Source organism: Neofelis nebulosa, chromosome 17, assembly GCF_028018385.1.
Source record: "Neofelis nebulosa isolate mNeoNeb1 chromosome 17, mNeoNeb1.pri, whole genome shotgun sequence".
NCBI lineage: Eukaryota > Metazoa > Chordata > Mammalia > Carnivora > Felidae > Neofelis > Neofelis nebulosa.
The window spans coordinates 44,086,844-44,110,154 of NC_080798.1; the positions used below are offsets into that span (position 1 = coordinate 44,086,844).

Consider the following 23,311-nt stretch of genomic DNA (forward strand, 5'->3'; position numbering starts at 1 on the left):
TGTCTCTGCCCCTTCCCCACACATGTGTTCTTTGTCTCTCTCAAATAAGTAAACTTAAAAAAAAAAAAAAATACAGTAGAATGTATCAAAGGACTTTGCCCATAGAATGGCTAAACACTAGTGAAAGTTTGTATGTACGTGTGTGTGTTGTGTCTTTATGTAAAGTATATTTCTTTCTGGTGTTGCCAGAAAGTTTGGGAGCCACTAGAAGAGAGTGTGAGTAATACTGAGATTTTAGAAGTAGAGTTTCACTGAAGGACAAATTGACTACTTTGAACCAGACCACTGACTGCCTGAGTCTTTTAAGAAAAGATTTTTCCCCATCCTCTTTTATGAGAATTAAGTGTTTAGTCTAAATAACTTTGAGAGAAAGGCAATAACTCTGGTCAGTAAAATGCCTCAGGGATGTTTAGGGACCTATGGAGTAGGCGTTTTTTCTAAGGTTTCCTGAAGATAGATCAGTGTTTAACAAGAAATGAAGGGGAGTGTAGAACACTTGAGGTTTTCTGAAGGTAGGATGGAGGGTGCTGGTAGAGCCCATACCTGCTGACAGGTGCCTTCAGACTTTGAGCTGTGGTGTTTCTCTGTCAGAAATCTCTGCAGAAATAGGGCATACAAGATGAATCTGGAGAATTTGAAGGATTTTTTAAGATGAAGAATTTTTTTAAATTTTATTTATTTAAATTTTTTTTTTTTTTCAACGTTTTTAATTTATTTTTGGGACAGAGAGAGACAGAGCATGAACGGGGGAGGGGCAGAGAGAGAGGGAGACACAGAATTGGAAACAGGCTCCAGGCTCCGAGCTGTCAGCACAGAGCCCGACGCGGGGCTCGAACTCACGGACCGCGAGATCGTGACCTGGCTGAAGTCGGCCGCTTAACCGACTGCGCCACCCAGGCGCCCCTAAATTTTATTTATTTAATCTGCACCCAATGTGGAGCTTGAGCTCACAACCCCAAGATCAAGAGTTGCACACTCTTCCAACTGAGCCAGCCAGACATCTCTCGATGAAGAATTTTTAAAAATTACTTTTAGGGGCGCCTGGGTGGCTCAGTCGGTTAAGCGTCCGACTTCAGCTCAGGTCACGATCTCGCGGCCCATGAGTTCGAGCCCCGCGTCGGGCTCTGGGCTGATGGCTCAGAGCCTGGAGCCTGCTTCCGATTCTGTGTCTCCCTCTCTCTCTGCCCCTCCCCCGTTCATGCTCTGTCTGTCTCTGTCCCAAAAATAAATAAATGTTAAAAAAAAAAATAAAAGAAAATTACTTTTAAAATCAAATATTGAGTAGGTAACAAGTAATCATTATTAAAAATGGTAAGTCATAAAGGAGGACAGTATCATGAACATCTTTCTTCCCACCACCAAGTTTTGTTTATTTTTTAATGTTTATTTTTGAGAGAGAGGGAGGGAAGGAGCCTGTGCAAGTTGGGGAGGGACATAGGGGGACAGAGGATTCAAAGTGGGCTCTCTGCTTTCAGCACAGAATGCAGAGGCTTGAACTTACCTGACCCAAAGTCGGATGCTTAACCGACTGAGCCACCCAGGTGGCACTTCCCCATCCTGTTTAAGAAGAAACAGTACTATTACTTTGAAGCCCCCTGTATGGCCCTCCTTGATCCCAGCCTTTTCCCTTTCCTCTTAGGGGTAACCACTATCCTTATTCCCTGCTATGCATTTTAGTGTGATCCCTGAAGAATATATTGTTCTTGGGGCACCTGGGTGGCTTAGTCGGTTAAGCCTCCGACTTCGGCTCAGATCATGATCTCAGGGTCTTTTTTTTTTTTTTATTATTTTTTTTTAATGTTTATTTTTGAGACAGAGAGAGACAGAGCATGAATGGGGGAGGGGCAGAGAGAGAGGGAGACACAGAATCGGAAGCAGGCTCCAGGCTCTGAGCCATCAGCCCAGAGCCCAACGCGGGGCTCGAACTCAGGTACTGAGCTGAAGTCGGACGCTCAACCGACTGAGCCACCCAGGCGCCCCTCAGGGTTTTTGAGTTCGAGCCCCGCATCGGGCTCTGTTCTGACAGCCTGCTTCAGATTGTGTCTCCCTCTCTCTCTGACCCTCCCCCATTCATGCTCTGTCTCTCTCTGTCTCAAAAATAAAAAAAATAAACATTAAAAAAATTTAAGGGGCCCCTGGGTGGCGTAGTCGGTTAAGCGTCCGACTTCAGCCAGGTCACGATCTCGCGGTCCGTGAGTTCGAGCCCCGCGTCGGGCTCTGGGCTGATGGCTCGGAGCCTGGAGCCTGCTTCCGATTCTGTGTCTCCCTCTCTCTCTGCCCCTCCCCCGTTCATGCTCTGTCTCTCTCTGTCCCAAAAATAAATAAAAAACGTTGAAAAGAAAAATTAAAAAAAAAAAATTTAAAAATATATTCTTGTTCGGCATCATTATAAATGTTATAAAAATGTAATCATTACGTATTCTGTGATTTGCTTATTTATTTTTGGCTCAACATGATATTTTTGGATTATCCACACTTATAGCTGTGATATATTTGTTTAGATGAAAGTTTTCCTAGTTTGCTTGAATTGCTCTTTGTATTTTTCCTTAAACTAAGTGTTTAAAAACTTTATTTTTGAGAGAGAGAGCGAGCAAGCAAGCAGGGGAGGGGCAGAGAGAGAAAATCCCAAGCAGGCTCTGAGCTGTCAGCACAGAGCCCAATGTGGGGCTTGAACTCACACACCGTGAGATCATGACCTGAGTCAAAACCAAGAGTCGGACACTTAACTGACTGAGCCACCCAGGCACTAGTGTTTAAACTATTTAATATCCTGAGGCAGTATTGGTGGCACTCTTTTCCCACTACCCCAGCCTCTTTGTTTCTCCTTTCTGGTTAACCACCTGTTTCCTTTGCTTTATTTCTCTTCTCTCATCTGCCTTTACCTTGAGGCTGCGTCGAGTTGCACCTGTGAGGCTCATTTAACCTGAAATCACTGGGGACTGCCAAAGTTTCCAGATAGCTTTTGATGTTTTTGATGTTACATGCTGAATGTAAAACCAAATAACTTGTGGGAAAGATTAAAATACTATTTTTTTTTAAAAGTTTATTTATTTCGAGAGAGAAGGAGAGAGAGAGAATTCCAAGCAGGCTCCATGCTGTCAGTGCAGAACCCCGCTTAGGCCTTGGACGCATCCACAAGCCAGGAGAACGTGACCTGTGCTGAAGTCGAACACTTAACCAACTGAGCCACCCAGGTGCCCCTAAAATACCGATTAACAAATAATTTCATTGGCTTTGATGCTTTTGTCCATTTTATGATTTTTTTCCTTTTTTTTTTTTTTGTCTTTAAAATTATTTTCCTCTACATTTTGGGCATTATGATGTGAATAGATTTCTGATGATTAGACCTGTCCACAAGAAGTGAGCTGGCAAGGCTGCTTTTCTGTGGTGAAACTGAGAAGCTGATTGGCACCATGAAGGTCTTCTGCGGGCGGGCCAATCCAACCACTGGCTCTGTGGAGTGGCTGGAAGAGGATGAGCACTATGATTACCACCAGGAGATTGCAAGGTAACAAGGGCGTGTTCACTATTGGTTGCAGCTGGGTGGGGACACTGGCTCTCAAAGTAGGAGCCCTAGAATCCTGTCCAAATGTGGAATAAACTTTACCCAGTGCTTCTCATCAGGGCAGATGTTGGTCATGAGCAGGTCTGCTCAGCCAGGTAGGTTTGTGTGGGAATTAGGCAAAGTCATTTCTGTGTAGAGAGTCACATATCATGTAACAGCTTTATCAGAGTCTCAGAGGATCTGTCTAGTGGAGCAGAGAGGACCCACCTCAGTAGTACTAGTGATAATTGAAGAGTTTATGAAATTCATTCATTGTGTCACTGAAATGGAGACATATTTATCATATAGTTAAATTCTTTTGAATGGAAAATGTGAAAAATGCATTCTTCCCTGACTTGGGAAGGGATATTTAAAACTGTTGAGTGCGTTACTATTCTTTAGCAGTCATTAAGTGCATACAACATACTAGCCCTGTGGTGGAGCTAATGAAGAAGATGGGGTTCCCATCCTCAAGGACCATGCAGTTTTTTGTAAGAGACAGACATGTAACGAATCATGACACAGTGAAGAAAGGCCACTGGACATGGGTGCAAAAGTTCATGGAAGCAGTAAGAACCGGCGGGGGGGGGGGGGGGGGGGGGGCGCGCGCGGGGGCGGTGATATGTGAGTGATTTCCCAAATCTAAAAGGAGGGAAATTGCTTTCTGAGCAGCAGGGATCACGTGTAACAGTTAGTTTGGGGGATTGCTAGCAGTTTGAGGTAGCTGGAATGTGGTACAAAAGCAGGGCTCTGGTGAGGGTACCGAAAAGGTAGGCAGGATCATGTTGTAAAGGGTGGTAGCAAAATGCAGGAAGAGGAGCATGAGGGTAAGTCTGGGCTCTGTCATGTCTTAACTCTGACATTGGCTAAGCTCCTTAACTTCCTTGAGCCTCAATATGATAATATATGTCTCCATGCATATAATAATGTACATTTCCTCACATATAAAGCCTTATTTTAGGGCTCTTTGATGGGTGACAAATACAATGTGTGGTATAGAATAAGGGCTCAAAGATACTACCTTCTTTCAAAAGATTTTGAACATCATTTTGTAAGTGATTGAGATGTTAAACTGGGGAGAAAAAAGATTAAGCTGCATTTTGGGACATTTACTGAGAACAGTGTGGAAAGTGGGTTGGAGGGAGTGGAAGCCATTTGGGTGGATATTGCAACCCTACAGGTGAGGCAGTGGAGGTGGGGAGACAGCTTTGAAGGAGCTTGAGTTTTAATAACTCATTGGTTCAGTGGTGGAAGGAGAGAGAAATTCCAGAAGCACCCAAGATTTCTGATTAGAGTGACTAAGTGGATGGAGCTGTGTTCTGTGAGAGGGATGACCACAGGAGGAATGAGTGTTGCTGGAGAGGAGAAGGTGATGGAGATTAGGTATCTGGGTTTCGACATCCAGGTAGAGATGCAGTGGGCAGATAAACATGGGTCTGGAGCCAGTTTGCAGTTATTAGAATTCAAGATGGAAAAGATGGCAGGCTCTGAGGGAGGGTGTGTGATGAGAAAGGTAGAGGGCTGAAGAAAGAATCTTGGAATAGGGGAGGCAGGAGAACCAGGAGGGAATGGCCAGCAAGTGGAAAAGAAGAAAGTGTTTCAGGAAGAGGGAGTGTCCAACAGAGACAGAAATCCTGGATGTTAGTGATGGAGTTGGTTGATAGTGCTTAGGCAGAATGATGTCTGTGGAGTGGTGGGGAGAGTGGATGATGAGGCTATGAAGATGGGGACCAGAAATGCCTCTTGGAAGGTAGGGAAAGACAGAACCAGATTTCAACTAAGCATTCCTAGGTGGGTTCACATGTAAAAGCCATGGTGTGCCATTAAAACGAAAAGAATGCTATTCTTCTGGTACAGTGCTCCTTGGAGTTTAGAGTATGAGCTGCCTGTGTCACAGTTGTGTGGGGTACCAGTTCAAGTGCGTATTTCCAGACTCCAGCCTGATTTTCTGGATCAGGATCTGTTTGCATGTATCGTGAGAATCTGCATTAAAAAATTTTTTTTCAGTGTTTCTTAAAAATTTTTTTTATAATGTTTAATTTTGAGAGAGAAAGAGAGAGAGAGAGAGGAAGAGAGAGCATGACTGGGGGAGGAGCAGAGAGAGAGGAAGACGGAGAATCTGAAGCAGGCTCCAGGTTCTGAACTGTCAACACAGAGCTGGATATGGGGCTCGAACCCACAGACTGCAAGATGATGACCTGAGCTGAAGTCAGCTGCTTAACTGACTGAGCCACCTAGGCGCCCCTAATTTTTATTTGTTTTTGAGAGAGTGCAGGCAAGGGAGGGGCAGAGAGAGAGGGAGACAGAGGATCTGCAGTGGGCTCTGCACTTAGTGCAGCTAGCCCGACTCAGGGCTTGAATTGACAGTGAGATCATGACCTGAGCCAAAGTCAGAGACTCAGTTCAACTGACTGAGCCATCCAGGTGCCTTGGCAATGTGCACTTAAAATAAGCTCTCCAAGGATCCCTGGCTAGCTCAATCAGTAGAACATGCAACTCTTGATTTCAGGGTCGTGAGTTTAAGCCCCATGTTGGGCATGGAGTCTATTTAAAACAAAAACAAAAAAATAGGTCTCCGTTGATTCTGGTGTTGATCTGAAGCTGGAGGTCCTCTGTTTAGTGAAAGCACCTTAGCTCTCACCTGCATCTCTCAGAAAGCATCTTTGGGCTGGGCCTGCTGAGTTCTGGGAGCTTATCCTGACTCTGCCAGAGATTTTTCAAGTTTGTGAATTAATGGAAAGTGCTGGGCATGATACCCCTCACTTATACAGCAGGTCCCTGATTCGTCTCTGCAGTGTTGAATCTGTGATTATCGTAATGTGCAAATGTATGCAAGATTATGTAAAGTATTAGACAAATTGAGTCTGAGTTCTGGAGAGAAAAAAAAATGTGTGACATATAACATGATCAGCATGCTGGTGGCTGTGACAGGGCTAACTCCCAGACCATTTTTAGCTCTGAGGTTCTTTGCTGAAAGTAAACATCTTTAAGATTTTTTTTTTCCTGCAATACCAGAGAATTTTAGCTTATAACTCTACTAAAATAGTTTAAAATGGGCCTGGGTTAGAGATGAAAAGTACAGCAGAAGGAACATTGTTATAATGTATGGTGACTCCACTTAACATATTAAACATTGAGTATAGAATTGTGAATCAATATGTTGTACACCTGAAACTAACGTAACATTGTATATCAATTATAGTTCAGTAATAAATAAAAAATAAAGTGGGCCTGGATGTTTTTCCATTTGACTTAGGAATGCATTTATATATGTGAATGCTCTCATATGTTAATGGATATCATTAATAGAGGTTCTGACCTTTTGTTTCTTTTTAGATCCTCCTATGCTGATATGTTACATGACAAAGACAGAGTAAGTGTAAAAGGAAACCATTATCTTGCTGTGGTGTTTGAAACCTTTAGTTAGTTACAAGATCAAAAGTTTCCTCCAGAGACATGATGTTAGAATAATGTACAGAGGCAGTATGGTGTAACGAATGGTCAGGAAATCAGTGGGGAGGCCTTGTCCTACTTCCAGCTCTGCTGTTCACTTGAGTGTGGCCTTGGAGAAAACATGGGACCTCTGCAGATCTTTTTTATTAGGATTTAAAAGGAGTGGGATATACTAGCTGATCTCCATAATCTCCTCTAGATACAGATTCTCTAATTACACAGTTTTACCTCGTGTAGTCCGTTTGTAATTTTAAAATCATATCTCTAGAGGCCACTGCAGACTGTTTTGTAAAAGCAAATTTGACTTCTGTTGCACTGTGACATTTCAGCTTTTTTTTTTGTTTGTTTGTTTCTTTTTGTTTCATCTGAGTTTTCTTTTCCTGTTTGAATTATGTTACAGTTCTGGTGTTAACGGTGGTTAGCAATGCAAGCTTTCCTGGCCTACCAGAGTGCTTGACTGGTCATTCTCATCTGGATGGCTCAGAAATGCGGAGGCTTGAAGGCAAAGGATTCAGGCTTAAGAGCTAAGCAGTGTAGGGTAAGAGAAAGATCAGGGCACATGGTCAGGTTGGTCATGGGGCTTTGTTGTTGGTGTCTACTTCATCCAGCCCTGGTTAACTGCTCAGTATGCATACTTCTTGGCAACATCATGACATAACAGTCTCCTTGAGCATCATTAGTGTGTAGAATACACCAAAAGGGGCTAGGTGCTTCCCTGATTTTTATCAAATAGCTGAGTGCCTTTGCTGAGCTATTGGGGAATTACAGGATGTGGACAGACATTGTTTCTGAATTTGACTAATTCTCTCTAGCTTAGTGGTCTTGGCTTCTTACTGGTTTCTTGAGCTTGTGAGCCTCTCTGATTTTAGTATCATCTGCAAAGATGATCCTTTTTGACTCAAATTCCAGGGGATTTGAACAAATGGCATTGCCATTCATTCAGTCAGCCAGGCCAGAAAAATGGCACCCTTTTCCTCATCTGAGCACACAGTCTGTCATCAAATTGTGTGAATCTTTCAACCCTACTGCCTGCTCAGACCTCATTTACTAGTGTTGACCTCTCTTCCTTTCTTTACATAGCAGCCCAAAGGGTCTTTCTGAAATGCCAATCCATGTTATTCTTCTGCTTAAAACCCTCAGAACCCTGTTTAGCACCATCCTCGGTGGCCTCTCGCTGTTGTCAAGTTAAAATCAAAACTTGTTTGAGGAACGTTCCTACCTCTTCATTAATTAACCCCCCCCTTTAAAATTTTTTTTTTCAACGTTTTTTATTTATTTTTGGGACAGAGAGAGACAGAGCATGAACGGGGGAGGGGCAGAGAGAGAGGGAGACAGAATCGGAAACAGGCTCCAGGCTCCGAGCCATCAGCCCAGAGCCTGACGCGGGGCTCGAACTCACGGACCGCGAGATCGTGACCTGGCTGAAGTCGGACGCTTAACCGACTGCGCCACCCAGGCGCCCCAACCCCCCCCTTTTAAAAAATATTTATTTTTGAGAGAGACAGAGTGAGCTGGGGAGGCACAGAGAGAGAGGGAAACACGGAATCCGAAGCAAGCTCCAGGCTCTGAGCTGTCAGCACAGAGCCCGACATGGGGCTCAAACCCATGAACTGTGAGACTAAGAGTTGAGCCGAAGTCAGGTGCTTCACCGACTGAGCCAGCCAGGCACCCCCCCTTTTCTTCTCTTTTTATATTGAGTCCCATGTTTCCTGGTTCCCCTGTGTTCCTCTGTGGTTCACCCTCTCTTTTTGTTGAAGCACATTCTTCCTCAGTGTCCTATGAGAGGGTGCATGGGAGGTGAGAGTTTAAAAACTTTGCTAATCTGAAAACTTCTTTATTCTGTCCTTACAGTTAAGACTTAGGCTGAATATGGATTCTGATTGGGAAATCACTTTTTGTCAGAATTTTGACATTATCCATTTTCTTTTATTTATTATTATTTTAATGTTTATTTTTGAGAGAGCGAGTGTGAGCATGGGAGGCGGAGAGGACAGAGGATCTGAAGTGGGCTCTGTGCTGACACCAGAGAGCCTGATGTAGGGCTCAAACTCAATAACTGCGAGATCATGACCTGAGCTGAAGTCGGACGCTTAACCAACTGAATCACCCAGGTGTCCCTAAAGATTTTAAGTAATTTGTATACCCAACCTGGAGCTTGAACCCACAACCCCAAGATCAAGAGTCACATGTTCCACCAACTGATCCAGCCAGGCACCCCCTATTCATTATTTATTTATTTTTATTTATTTTTGAGAGCTAGAGAGACAGCGTGAGCAGGGGAGGAACAGAGAGAGAAGGAGACACAGAATCCAAAGCAGGCTCCAGGTTCTGAGCTGTCAGCACAGAGCCCGACGCAGAGCTCGAACCCATGAACTGCGAGATAGTGACCTGAGCTGAAGTCAGACGCTCAACTAACTGAGCCACCCAGGCGCCCCACTATTCATTTTCTTTTAGAATTCAGTGCTGCTTTTTTAAGATTTATTAGCATTCTTTACTCTTTAAAAAACTTTTTTATTGTGACAGACATACAGAAGAGTATAAAATGTGTATGTATAGTTTAAAAAAGAATAGTAAATGTTCATAGACTTACCACTCAGCTTGGAAATAGAACATTACAGTTACTCACAATTCCCCTGTGTACTCCTAGATTGCATTCCTTTTTCTTCCCCTAGAAGTTTCCACTGTCTTGAATTTTATATCAGTCACTCCCTTACTTTTCTTTATAGTTTTACCGCCTGTTGTATTAAAAAAGTAAATTCTTAGTTTTGCCTGTTTGTGAACTTTATATAATGGAGTCACACTGTTTAATCTTCATGACTTTCTTTGCTCACCATTGTTTTTGAGATTCATCCATTTTTCATGAGGCTGTAGTTCATGCATTTTCATGATGTTTGGATTCCATTGTATAAATATATCATCGCTTACCTGTTATTCTGTTGGTAGACTTTGGGGTTATTTCTAACTTGTTGCTGTTGTACGTAGTGCTCCTAGAATATTCTAGGACCTGTACTCTGGGATACTTTTCTCTAGATTGGTATATCTAAGAATGGAGTTGCTGCCCATTGAGTTTGTTCAACTTTATGAGGTAATGTCAGATTGTCTCCCAAAGGATCATGCCATTTTACTTTCTCATACTTGTGTATGGTAGTTCTTCTTGTTTCATGTCCTTGCCATTATTTGGTATTAACCAATTTACATTCTTGACAGTCTGATAGGTATGATCCAGCCTGTCATTGTCAGTTTTAATTTGCATTCCTCTGGTTACTACTGAGTATGAACTCTTTTTGTTCCTTGGCTTTTCGTGTTTCCTCTTTTTTTTTTTTTTTTCTTTTTTTTTGAGAGAGAGAGACAGACACAGAGCATAAGCACGGGAAGGGCAGAGCGTTAGGGAGACACAGAATCCACAGCAGGCTCCAGGCTCTGAGCTTTTAGCACTGAGCGGACATGGGGCTTGAATGCACGAACTGCGAGATCATGACCTGACTTGAAGTCGGATGCTTAACTGAGCCCCCCAGGTGCCCTTCATGTTTCTTCTTTTAATACTTAGCTATTTATAAGAGTTCTTTATGTATTTTGGGTACTTATCATTTGTCAGTTACATGTATTGTAGGTGTCTTACTTTATGGGTTGTTTTTTCATCTGATAAATGCAAGTTCTTAAATTTAATGTCAGGATTTATTTTTTAATCTTTGTTGGCTGGTACTTTTTGTTTCTTGTTTAAGAAATCCTTGGGGCGCCTGCGTGGCGCAGTCGGTTAAGCGTCCGACTTCAGCCAGGTCACGATCTCGCCGTCCGTGAGTTCGAGCCCTGCGTCAGGCTCTGGGCTGATGGCTCGGAGCCTGGAGCCTGTTTCCGATTCTGTGTCTCCCTCTCTCTCTGCCCCTCCCCCGTTCATGCTCTGTCTCTGTCCCAAAAATAAATAAAAAACGTTGAAAAAAAAAAAAGAAATCCTTCCCTTTGCCAAGGTTTTTTTTTTTTAAGTTTATTTATTTTGAGAGAGAGAAAGCATGGGCAAGGAGGGGCAGAGAAGAGAGACAGAACCCCAAAGCAGGCTCTGCGCCATCAGTGCCCAACCTGATGTGGGGCTCGAACTGATGAACTGTGAGATCATGACCTGAGCTAAGGTCAAGAGTCCCACACTTGATCCAGGTGCTGCCCCTTTGCCAAGGTTTTTTCTTAATTTTTTTCTTAATTTTTTTTTTTTTAACATTTATTTTTGAGAGACAGAGTGAGACAGATCATGAGTGGGGGAGGGGCAGAGAGCGAGGGGGACAGAGGATCTGAAGCAGGCTCCAGGCTCTGAGCTGTCATCACAGAGCCTGATGCGGGGCTCAAAATCATGGACCACGAAATCATGACCTGAGCCAAAGTTGGATGCTTAACCGACTGAGCCATCCAGGCGCCCCGTTGATTTTTTTTAACATTTATTTATTTTTGAGAGAGAGAGAGAGAGTGAGAGAGAGAGAGCGCATGCAAGAGGGGAAGAGGCAGAGAGAGGGGGGAGACACAGAATCCAAAGCAGGCTCCAGGCTCTTGAGCTGTCAGCACAGAGCCCGATGCGGCGTCCAAACTCACAAGCTGTGAGATCATGACCTGATCCGAAGTTGGACGCTCAACCAACTGAGCCACCCAGGTGCCCCTCCTCTGCCAAGGTTTTAAAGGCTGCTGCTGATATATAAAATTTCAGTTGATTTTTATTTATTGATTTGAAGTTCTGTAATCTTAAGTTTTTTTTAATGTTTGTTTATTTTGAGAGAGAGGGAGAGAGCACGTGCATGCACTAGGGGGAGTGGCAGAGAGAGAGAGAGCATCCCAAGCAGGCTCTGAGCTCATAGTGCAGAGCCCAATATGGCCACCATCTCACGAAATGTGAGATCATGAGCTGAAATCAAAAGATGCCTAACTGAGCCACCCAGGTGTACCTCAAAATGTATTTGCTAAAAGTTGTTTATAATCTTTAATCTTTCTAATATTGGCAGCATATATAGTGGTACCGTAGTGCTCTTTCCCCCACCCCTTATTCCCAGTTTTTGCTTACTTCTTTTTTCCCTTTTGTTTTTTGACTTATCAGAGGCTCATCAATTAGATTTTTGAAATAACTTTTATAAAAAATTTCTATAAAATCTCCATATTTGTTCCCTGGTTCATTAATTTTTGTGTTTTATTATTTTTATTTATCTGCTGATTAGAGATTATATTGCAGTCCTCTTTCTAATTTTTTGAGACAGATGCTTACCTTATCTCTTGTCTTTTGTAATGTATTTCTTTCCAAATATTGCTTTTAGCTATCCCCTGAATTTTGATAATGTAATTTTAAAAAGTTCAGTTCTAGATATTTTCTAATTCTCTTTTGATTTAGTTCTTTACCTGTGAGTTTAGAATTTCTCAAGTTAAAAAATCTCTTTTTCTTTAGTTATATTTTTGTTATTGAGATCTCTGACTTGATTGCACTCAGGTCTGAGAATGTTGCCCTTTTGATATCAGTCCTGTATTATGTTCTGTTGTATAACAAGTTATCCCAGAATTTAATGGTTGAAAAGAGTTATTATTGTCTCATCATTTCTATGGGTTCAGAATCTGAGCTCAAGCTTAGCTGTGTGCCCTGACTCTGGGTCCCTTGCAGGGCTGTGATCAAGGTGTCACCCTGTCAGGCAGTCACCTTAAGGCTCAGTTGAGGGGAATCTACTTCCCCTCAGAGGAGTTTGGGCTCTTTCTTTTTTTAATTTTTTTATGTTTGTTTATTTATTTTTGAGACAGTAACAGAGCATGAGTGGGAGAGGGGCAAAGAGAGAGGGAAACACAGAATCTGAAGCAGGCTCCAGGCTGTCAGCACAGAGCCCGACGTGGGGCTCGAACCCACCAACCGTGAGATAATGACCTGAAGTCAGATGCTTAACCAACTGAGCCACCCAGGCGCCCCCAGGAGTTTGGCCTCTTAATGTTTCTTTCTAACTTGCCAGCTCATTAGTGCATTTTAAAAGATTTGCATGTATTTTCCGTATCATTATTGTTTTCATCAGAAGGGTCAGGGTACCTATGGAGCCAAACTGTTACAGATTGGAAATCTGTCTGTGTCAGCTGCTAAAGACCTGAACTAAAAACAAAGAAACGATTTCCTGAGGAGGGGATTATTTTTTGAGACAAGGAACCCCTGTGAATTAGAGTCCAGTAAGGAAATCCAAAGCCATGTTACTATTTCAACAGAGGGAATTTCACAGGCGGAATTGGTAACACAGATGTGGGAAACCTGGGAAGCAAATGGGAGCGCCAAGGTTACCTAGTCGTAGTAATTGCAGGAGGCAGCTAACTTGCCTAGGGCTGATGATACAGAAGAGTGAGCTTCATGAGTCTGGAAGCATGGAGGAGAGGTCCTGTGGAACTGGTGCTCAGCTCTCCGAGAGGGACAGCTGCATGAGTGCTGCACCTGTCTCTGAGGTGCCCAAGGAGGCTGGTGATGAGAGTATAGAGAGGAGCTGGGGAGGAGCTGGCATCTGGAGCTGGCTGCCACTTCTGGGAGGACCCTGATGAGAGCAGCAACCATTTGGGAAGGAACAAGTTTTCTGCCTCTTCCTACCTGCCGGTCGCCCTGTAGTTCCCCTGTTGTCCATACCTAATAGCTGGAAAAGGAGAAGGTTGTTGGCAGAGCCCTAGCCCCTCTAAGCAGAGTACAAAAGAGTGGGTGTGGAGGGAGGGACAGTCATCAAATAAAAGGCAAGAGGCTGACCCAGTGCTCTGGGAGTCTGTCAAGGCCTGCTTTACTCAACTAGCCAATGCTGTTCCTTGACAGGCCAGAAAGCCATGGAGCCATGACTTACACTGCTGCTGCCGCCATCCATGACTCCCAAACTTCACAAAGTATCCTTGCATTTGTTTATAGTAACTGGTATGAAGTGATAGCTGTTTCTCCTTTTCTCTTAGAATATAAAATATTATCAGGGTATCCGGGCTGCTGTGAGCAGGGTGAAGGACAGAGGACAGAAGGCTTTGGTTCTTGACATTGGCACTGGCACGGGACTCTTGTCAATGATGGCGGTCACAGCAGGGGCTGACTACTGCTATGCCATTGAGGTGAGCCACACTGTTCAGATATGTGTCCTGTGTGTTGTGTGGGAAGTCCGTCATGTACCTTGCCTATCCGTTTGTTTACAAATGTTCATGGAGTGCTCACTCTGTTTCAGGCATAGAGCCAGGTTCTAAGGATATGGAGATGAATCAGACACCTTTCCTTAACCCAGGGTCTCCTTTTTTCCTCTGAAAACAGCAGTCCTCAGTCTTGGCCTCATGTCAGAATCACTTAAGTACTTAAATAGCTTCAGAAAATACTGATGTGTAACTGCCTACCCTGCCTCACCACCCCGTTATCCTGACTCCAGTTTTAATTTAATTATTCTGAGATGTGGCCTCGGCATTGGGAGTTTTAACTGTGCACTAAGGTTGAGACTTGCTCGTTTAAATTTTTTTTTATTAAAAAAAATTTTTTAATGTTTTTATTTTTGATGGAGAGAGAGAGAGCATGAGTGGGGGAGGAGCAGAGAGAGAGGGAGACACAGAATCTGAAGCAGGCTCCAGGCTTTGAGCTGTCGGCACAGAGCCGGACACGTGGCTCGAACTCACGAACCATGAGATCATGACCTGAGCTGAAGCCGGATGCCCAACTGACTGAGCCACCCAGGCGCCCCTAATTTTTTTTTTTTTTTTTTTTTTTTAACATTTATTCATTTTTGAGAGTGAGAGGCAGAGAATGAGCGGGAGAACGGCAGAGAGAGAGGGAGACATAGAATCCGAAGCAGGCTCCAGGCCCCGAGCTGTCAGTACAGGGTCCGACGCAGGGCTTGAACCCACGGACTGTGAGCTCATGACCCGAGCTGAAGTTGGACACTTAACCGACTGAGCCACCCAGGCGCCTGAGACCTGCTAGTTTAAATGTCTCCATTGAGCCTGCTATCTTACTATGTTTGTCAGTAGTTGGGCAGTCTGTCATTTCATTTCTTTATTGTAACATTAAACATACATTGTTTTGCTGATAAAGTAAATAATGCATTCTACCATAGAAAATATGGTAAATGTAAAACAAAAATAGCATGTTAACACAATGTTAACCATCGTTGAAATTTTGGCATATGTTCTTCACAGCTTTTGGGAAAAGGTGGAATGTATTTAAACACTTTTTCCTACAAGATTTGGTTTGTATGGTGATTGAGTTGTGAATAACAAAGTCCCAAAATAACAGTGGCTTAAACAAGATAGAAGATTTTTGCTTTCTCACATAAAGTCTGGAGGCAGCACTCTGGGGTATTCTACTCAGACTCCTTCTAGCTCCCCACCCCTCTTTCCCTATAGTGTGGCCCTCATGCTCATGGTCTAGAAAGGTGGGCATTTTAGGCTGAGGGAATCCCGTATTGTATTGTCCAGAGTCGTGGCAAACAGGGTCAGGGTAGAAATCCAGAAAGGTAGATTGTAGCCACACTATGGAGGACCTGAGTGCTACAATAAAGACTTCTAACTTCAATATCCTGAATTAGTTGTTCTTAACCTGAAATAAGAATAATGGGCTTCAGGGGCGCCTGGGTGGCTCAGTCGGTTAAGCGTCCGACTTCAGCTCAGGTCATGATCTCGCAGTCCGTGAGTTTAAGCCCCATGTCGGGCTCTGTGCTGACAGCTTGGAACCTGGAGCCTGCTTCAGATTCTGTGTCTCCCTTTCTCTGACCCTCCCCCATTCATGCTCTGTCTCTCTCTGTCTCAAAAATAAATAAACATTAAACAGAAAAAAAGAATAGATTTCAGGGGCCCTTGGGTGGCTCAGTCATTTAAGTGCCCGACTTCAGTTCAGGTCATGATCTCAGCACTCGAGCCCCACATCAGGCTCTGTGCTGACAGCCCAGAGCCTAGAACCTGCTTTGGATTCTGTCTCCCTCTCTTTCTGTCCCTCCCCCACATGTGCTCTTTCTCTCTCTCAAATATAAATAAACATTAAAAAGAAAATCTTAAAAAAAAAAAAAAGAAGAATGGGCTTCAGGTCTCCATGGAGAGACCTGAGAGAGGTAGTGGTGTGTGTGTATGTGTATGAGTGTATGACTCTGTGCACTTGTCTCAGGACTTCATAAAAAGATCAAGAGTCATTTCTTGGCCTTCTGGGGCATCATCAAGATTTTTTTTTGAGAGAAGAGAGACAAAGAGAATATGAGCAGGAGAGAGGGAGGGGGAGAGAGAGAACCCCAAGCAGCTTCCACATCCAGCATGGTTACCTGATGCAGGGTTCAGTCTTACAAACTGTGAGATCATGACCTGAGCCAAAATCAAGAGTCGGATGCTTAACCAACTGAGCCACCCAGGTGCCTCCATCATCATGATTTTTAAATAGATACAAAGAAATTTATTTATATTTTAGGATAGTTACCTTAGTTAGTCTCAAGTAAATTTTATTATCCTTACTTTACAAATGAAGAAACTAAGACCCAGAGAGATTAAAGACTTAATCTCACAATTAATAAATAGGAGAGCTAGACCTGGAAACTTGGTCTTTTGGTTGCTAATTAAGGTGCTAGCCCTATAGTGGTATCTTTGATGGGAGAGGATGTGTGAGTGTGAGATTTCTAGCATGGTTGTCTGGGGGAACAGTGATGCTGTTGACTGGTGAGAGGAACTCAAGAAGATACTTACTTTGTAGGAAAGATAATGCATTTCATGTTGGATGTGGTAAGTATGAGAGAGACAGGTCCCAGGGCAGGAGTCACTATATGCGTGGACTGCTAATTGAAAATACAGGGTGAGGGGACACCTGGGTGGCTCAGTCGGTTGAGCGTCTGACTCTTGATTTCAGCTTAGGTCATGATCTTACAGTTTGTGATTTGAGCCCCACTTCAGGCTCCTCACTCTTAGTGCAGAGCCTGTTTGAGATTTCTCCTTCCCTCCCTCTCTCTGTGCCCCTCCCCTGCTCGATCTCTCTCTCAAAATGAGTAAATAAACTTAAAAAAAAAGTACACACATACGTATATATATGTTATATATGTATTTTACATATTATATATATTATGTATATGTATAATATATATGTATATATATATTTACGGTAAGAACATGTTTTCTGGCAGAATTGGTAGGACTGTGCTGTTGGGTTTTTCTGTATATTTCCATCTCAGTTACCTGGATTTCTAATTTCTGTCTTGGTGCTCTGGTCTGTGATTCTCAGATCTTTTCTTTTTGGCTCTTGACATCTTATGGTGGCCTCCCAGCTTTTACTTTAGTGACCAACTTTTGAACCTCTCAACTCAGTTCTAGCTGGACTGCCCTGTGGTTTTCAACTCTGCTTGAGCTCCACAACTGGAAAGACAGGTCTAGAACAATGAGTGAGAACCTGCTAGTCTCTGGAGATGGACGTCTGAATCTTTAGAGAGTGGCATGTACAGGCGGATTTCCAAACTCATTTGCAGATGCGGCAGGTGAAGCTGGCATTGTAGGAGATTGTTCAAAGAGAGAGTAAAATGAGAAGGGCAGAGCTGGGGACATGCCTGTGAAGGAAGAAAGGTGGCCAGTAAAAGCAAGTTCAGACAGACGAAAAGAGATCCTGGAGGGCAGAGGTGGAAGCCAAGGTTGCAGGGGATTCATGGGAAAAAGGAAGTGGTCAGCAAGTGTGGATGTTCTAGCCCAGCGTTGTCATATAGAACTTTCTGTGATGCTGAATATTCTATAGCTCTGCTGGCCAACATAGTGGTCCGTAGCCACATATGACTGCTGAGCACTTGCAGTGTGACTAGTATGAGGAACTGAATTTTTTTTTTTAATGTTTATTTATTTTTTTTGAGACAGAGAGAGAGAGACAGAGTGTGAGTCGGGCAGGGGTAGAGAGAAAGAGACACAGAATCTGAAACAGGCTCCAGGCTCCGAGCTGTCAGCACAGAGCCCGACGTGGGGCTTGAGCTCACAAACTCCAAGATCATGATCTGAGCTGAAGTCGGACACTTAACCGACTGAGCCACCCAGACGCCCTGAGAACTGAATTTTTAAATTTCACTCAGTTTGAATCAACTTCTATTTAAATGCATGTGGTCACTGTATTAGCACTGATGTAGCAGTTGAGTAGGATGAGGGCTGAGAGAAAGCTGTTAGGTTGGCAGCTAGGAGGTGACCTCCTTTAAATGGTATTTTCAGGGGAATAGGTTTGAGGAGTAGATGGCATACAAGGAATTACAGACAGTGACTATAAACTTCTCTTTTAACACGTTTGAAAAGTGAGGAATATTTTGGGAAGGTGTATTAGTTACAGTGATTTCTTTGGCACATGTTTTGAGAATAAAGCATGGTCCTGGTTTCCTCACTTATTTTCCTTCTTTGTAAGAGCAAGAAGAACTTTCTCAGAAATCTCTAGCAAACCTCTCTTTGGGTATCTTTGGCCAGAATAAGGTTCAATCCTATTTAACTTACTTCAGTGACATGGCCTGAGAGATTCAGTTACACTTAGATCAGACAGGTGTACCACTTGGAAGTGATACAGTCGGTCCCCCAAACTGACTGGAGGTGCAGGGGAGTACATAGAATGATGTTGGGAAGCCATCTTCAGGGGCCATTCCAGAAAGAAGTGTTCTGGGAGAGATTTTGAGGTCTTAAGCTAAGGAGGAGACTGTGAATGTCAAGCCTGAAGGGTCAACAGAAGAGATGAGTGATAATGTCCAGAGGCAGGAGGGCTGAGGGGATGATAAAAACTTGTGATACTTTGGGGTGGAGGCAAAGTGATGGGTGAGAACTGAGGTCTTGAGGCCCTCAGACTACATCTAAAAACACCAAGCCAGATCCTAGAAATAATTTGAAACAGATTGGAATGATTTTTTTCCTAGGTAAGCACATATGTATCCTTTACAGAAGAATATAGCATTTCCTCTTGATTTTAATAAAAGAAGTATGTGTTCATGGTAGAAAATATGGAAAACGCAGAAAAGGACTTAGGAAAAATGGAAATCTTGTCCTGTGACCAGTTACTTTATCATTTTGTTCTATTTCCACTCTGTAGGTGTGGCCGCATGTGCATCTGTATTTTTTATGCACTATCGTGGTTGGAGCCGTGCAATCTAAGTTGGGCAAGCTAGAAAGTAAGAGTTGGAGGGGTTTGTGTTTAGGGATAAGTGAAGGGTTTAGAAAGGCTTTTGGAGAAGCGGGGGCTTCGTGCTTCCTGGAAAGTTGGGTTTGCCTTGGCAGGTTGGGGTAGGGCAGAGAAGGCTACGGCTTCCCTAGTGCACAATAAGATCAGTGTGGCAGGAGCATCAGTCATGGGTGGGGATGGATTAGGAGGGGAATAAGGCTGGGGGAACTAAGGTGGTTCATATTATGGAGGTCCTCGAATGCCATAAAATAGAGGCTGTATTATGCCAGCAGCGAGGATTTGGGACAGTTTTGAGCTGACGCCTGTTTACATTTAACAACTAATGCAGTAACAGTCTCACTTCCTTCTAGAGAGTACATTTGTCCAGCCCCATTCCCCCAGGGTGTGGTTTTGTGAAGCAAATCCCCTTGCTGCCTTCTTCTAGCCTGGCTCTGACACCTGCCGTCCTTACTAGGTAGTGCAACCTTCCTGGGAAGCCCTGCGTCCCCATTGTGCCTAGCATGTAAGGTTTAACTCCTGCAAGTTAAACCCAGTGGATGGCCTTCCCTTTGTGTTCATTTTTATGACATACATTTGGAGAATAAACTATTTAAGTTACAAAGGTGAAGTCTCATTTATTTTGATCAAATCAGCCCAAGAAATATTTTGCCTGTATCAAACAGTAACAGAGGTACATTTTATATATTCGGAAGGTAACTCTGTAATGGAGACCTCTTTTACTTCAAGTCTAAGAACCTGTATCAAGACATATTGTGTCTTGATTCTCCATTTAAAGAGAGATTACTAATCTTTGATGTTAGGATGTTATTTAATTTATTGCTCATTTTTACTTGGGTTTTGGCTCTAATTTCTAGGTTTTCAAGCCTATGGCTGATGCTGCTGTAAAGATCGTGGAGAAAAATGGCTTCAGTGATAAGATTAAGATTATTAACAAGCATTCCACTGAGGTGACGATGGGGCCAGGTAGGATCAACACATACTGTTTTGAGGGGTGCCTGGGTGGCTCATTCGGTTGAGCATCTGACTCTTGATTTCTGCTCAGGTCATGATCTCATGGGGCTCTGCTCTGACAGCATGGAGCCTGCTTGGGATTCTCTCTCTGCCCCTCTCATGATAGTGTGCTTTCTCGTGCTCTGTCTCTTCTGAAAATAAATAAACTTAAAAAAAGCCAAAACATACTGTTTTAAAAGCCTTATTCACTCTTATAGGAGAGAAGAAAAGGTTTATTCTAGTTATCTGGAATAAACGTATTCAGGTTATTGAAGAGAAATGGGGCCTCTCCACTTGGTCTGAAGATAAGTACTTTGCTTCTCTACTAGTGAAAATAAATCAGCAGTGAGTAAACCAAAACTAATGCTCAACAGTGGTGAGACAAATGAAACTTCCTTTTGCTTTAAGCAAGTTGAAATTCTTATGTGACTCAGTTCTCAGAGATTTGAGTTTTATCGACAGAAGTAAAACTAAGTAGATAGCAGAAAGAGGTTTGCTTAGTGCTGACATCCTGCTTCAGCATGCAACATGAGAGATTTGCCTATATAGCACAGTCTCTCCAGGTTTTCAGAATATTTTTTATAGTCTAGGTATTTGAGTCAGACTTCTAAAATTTCACATGCCACTTGGTACCTGGAGAGACAGTGGAAAGATTTGCAAAAGAAGCTTCTGGAATGAGGTTATGTATATCACCAGTTTTTTAAAATGCAGTATTTTAGATGGAAGCATCTATATAAGATCAACGTTTTTGTCCCATTTAAAAAAAATGTTTTTTTAAATGGAGAATCTGAAACACGCCCAAAAGAAAGGATTAGTGTCCCCTTATTTTTGACGCCTACAAAAGAGTGTGCAAATAATTATCTCATTTTTTAGTCCACATTATTGAGGTATAATGTACATAAAATGAGTGCATCTGGGGCACTTGGATGGCTCAGTCAGTTAAGCACCCAACTTCGGCTCGGGTCATGATCTCACGGTTCCGGAGTTCAAGCCCCACATCAGGCTCTTTGCTGACAGCTCAGAGCCTGGAACCTGCTTCAGATTCTTTCTCTCCCTCTCTCTCTGCCCCTCCCCAGTGCGGTGTGCACTCTCTCTTTCTCTCTCTCTCTCTCTGTCTCAAAAATATACATTAAAAAAATTTTTTTAAAAATGAGTGCATCTGTCTTAAGTATATAGTTTGAGTTTGGACAAATGTAAACACATTTGTAACCTCTTCTGCATTCCAAATTGTAGAAAGTCTTTACCGTGCACAAAGAGATTTCTTCATGACGCTTTATAGTCTTTTGCCTCCATATCACTGATCCTAAGCACCCACTGATGTGCTTTCTTCTTCTTCTTCTTTTTTTTTTTTTTTTTTTTTTTTTAACGTTTATTCATTTTTGAGACAGAGAGAGACAGAGCATGAATGGGGGAAGGTCAGAGAGAGAGGGAGACACAGAATCTGAAACAGGCTCCAGGCTCTGAGCTGTCAGCACAGAGACTGACGCGGGGCTCGAACTCACAGACCGCGAAATCATGACCTGAGCCGAAGTCGGATGCCCAACCGACTGAGCCACCCAGGCGCCCCTGATGTGCTTTCTTCAATGTAGATTAGTTCCCCCCCCCTTTCTAGAATTTTGAGTAAGTGAAATCACCCACATGTACTCTTTCTTTTCTTTAGCATAATGCTTTTGGGTTTCATCCACGTTCTGTGGATAAAGGGTTGCTGAGTAGCACTGTGTGTGTGCATACTTTAATTTGTTCATCCCCTCACCTACTGATGGACATGTTAGTTTCTTAGGTCTTGGGGTTTACTGTTTTTTTTCTTTTGTGGTGTCTAATCTGCTGAGTACATCTAGTGAACTTTTTATTTCTCATATTGTATTTTTCATATATAAAGGTTTCCTTTGATTCTTTTTTATAACTTGCATTGCTCTTATTTCATGTGATTTTTTAAATGGTTGTCATATTAGCTGGAGTTTTTTGTTTTTATTTTTTTTTAAGAGTACATTACTTAAAGTTTATTTTGAGAGAGAGAGAACACGCGCACATGTGTGAGCCAGTTGGAGAGGGGCAGAGAGAGAGGGGGAGAGAATTTCAAGTAGGCCTCCACACTGTCAGTGCAGAGCCTGACACAGGGCTTGATCTCATGAACTATGACATCATGACCTGAGCTGAAATTAAGAGTTGGACCCTTAACCAACTGAGCCACCCAGGTAGCTGTTTTAACATCCTTATCTTCTGCTTCCACTGCCTCAGTCTTTCCTGGGTTTATTCTGCTAATTTTTATCCTGATTCTGGATTACATTTTTCTTCTTCACATGTCTAATAATTTTTATTTGGATGCCATGTATGGTGGGAGTTTTGCATTGCTGAGTACCAGAGTTTATTGTCTCCCTTTAAAAACTTTGGGGGCATCTGGGTGGTTCAGTCAGTCAAGCGTCTGACTTTGGCACAGGTCATGATTTCATGGTTTGTGAGTTCAGGCCCCACCTTGGACTCTGCTGTCAGCACAGAGCCTGCTTTGGATTTTCTATCTCCCTCTCTCTGTCTTGTGTCTGCTCACTCCCTCTCAAAAATAAATATAATTTTTTTTTTTAAATTAAAAAAAAGGCTTTGCCTGGCATGCAGTTGGGCTACTAATAGGTTAGTTTGATCCTTTCAGGGCTTGTTTTTAAGCTTTGTTGGAGCAGGGTTAGAATAGCTTTATTTATTTATTTATTTATTTTTAAAGATTTTTATTTTTAATCTCTACGCCCAATGTAGGACTTGAACTCACAGCCCTGAGATCAAGAGCCACATGCTCCACTGATTGAATCACCTGGCACCCCGGGTTAGAATAATTTTAAGTCAGGTTTTCTCAACAGTGACATTTTGGGCCTGATAATTCTTTGTTGGGAGGAGCTGTCCTGTGTATTGGAGGATGTTTACCCCTGGCTTCTAACCAGTAGAAGCTGATATCACCTACTCCCCCACTAGCATTTGTACCAACCAGAAATGTCTCCAGACATTGCTGAATGTCTTGGGGGTGGGTAGGGGCAAAATTGCCCTCTGTTGAAAACCAGTGTTCCTTCTTCTTCTTCTTCTTTTTTTTTTTTTTTAATGTTTATTATTTTTCAGAGAGAACATGAGTAGGGGAAGGACAGAGAGAGAGAGAGGGAGACAGAATATGAAGCAGGCTCTAGGTTCTGAGCTGTTTGAGAGCCAGATGCAGGGCTCAAACTCATGGACCAAGAGAACATGACCTCAGG

The 23,311-nt window shown here is 42.9% G+C and overlaps 1 protein-coding gene across 13 annotated transcripts in view; it reads left to right on the forward strand.

Annotated features, from left to right (window-relative positions):
* The window catches only part of PRMT7 (protein arginine methyltransferase 7), a 47,353-nt gene that overhangs the window by 2,536 nt on the left and 21,506 nt on the right, over positions 1-23,311 (forward strand). For 7 of the 13 annotated variants that reach the window (XM_058706111.1, XM_058706115.1, XM_058706116.1 and 4 more), the window contains exons 2-6: positions 3,043-3,194; positions 3,331-3,508; positions 6,881-6,917; positions 13,916-14,065; positions 19,946-20,054. In XM_058706111.1, coding sequence (XP_058562094.1) covers positions 3,414-3,508; positions 6,881-6,917; positions 13,916-14,065; positions 19,946-20,054 — 391 coding nt within the window. In that variant the 5' untranslated portion in view covers positions 3,043-3,194; positions 3,331-3,413. Of the gene's footprint in view, positions 1-3,042; positions 3,195-3,330; positions 3,509-6,880; positions 6,918-13,915; positions 14,066-19,945; positions 20,055-20,299; positions 20,427-23,311 lie in introns of those variants that run through there. The other 6 variants (XM_058706118.1, XM_058706122.1, XM_058706114.1 and 3 more) reach the window with 4 other exon arrangements.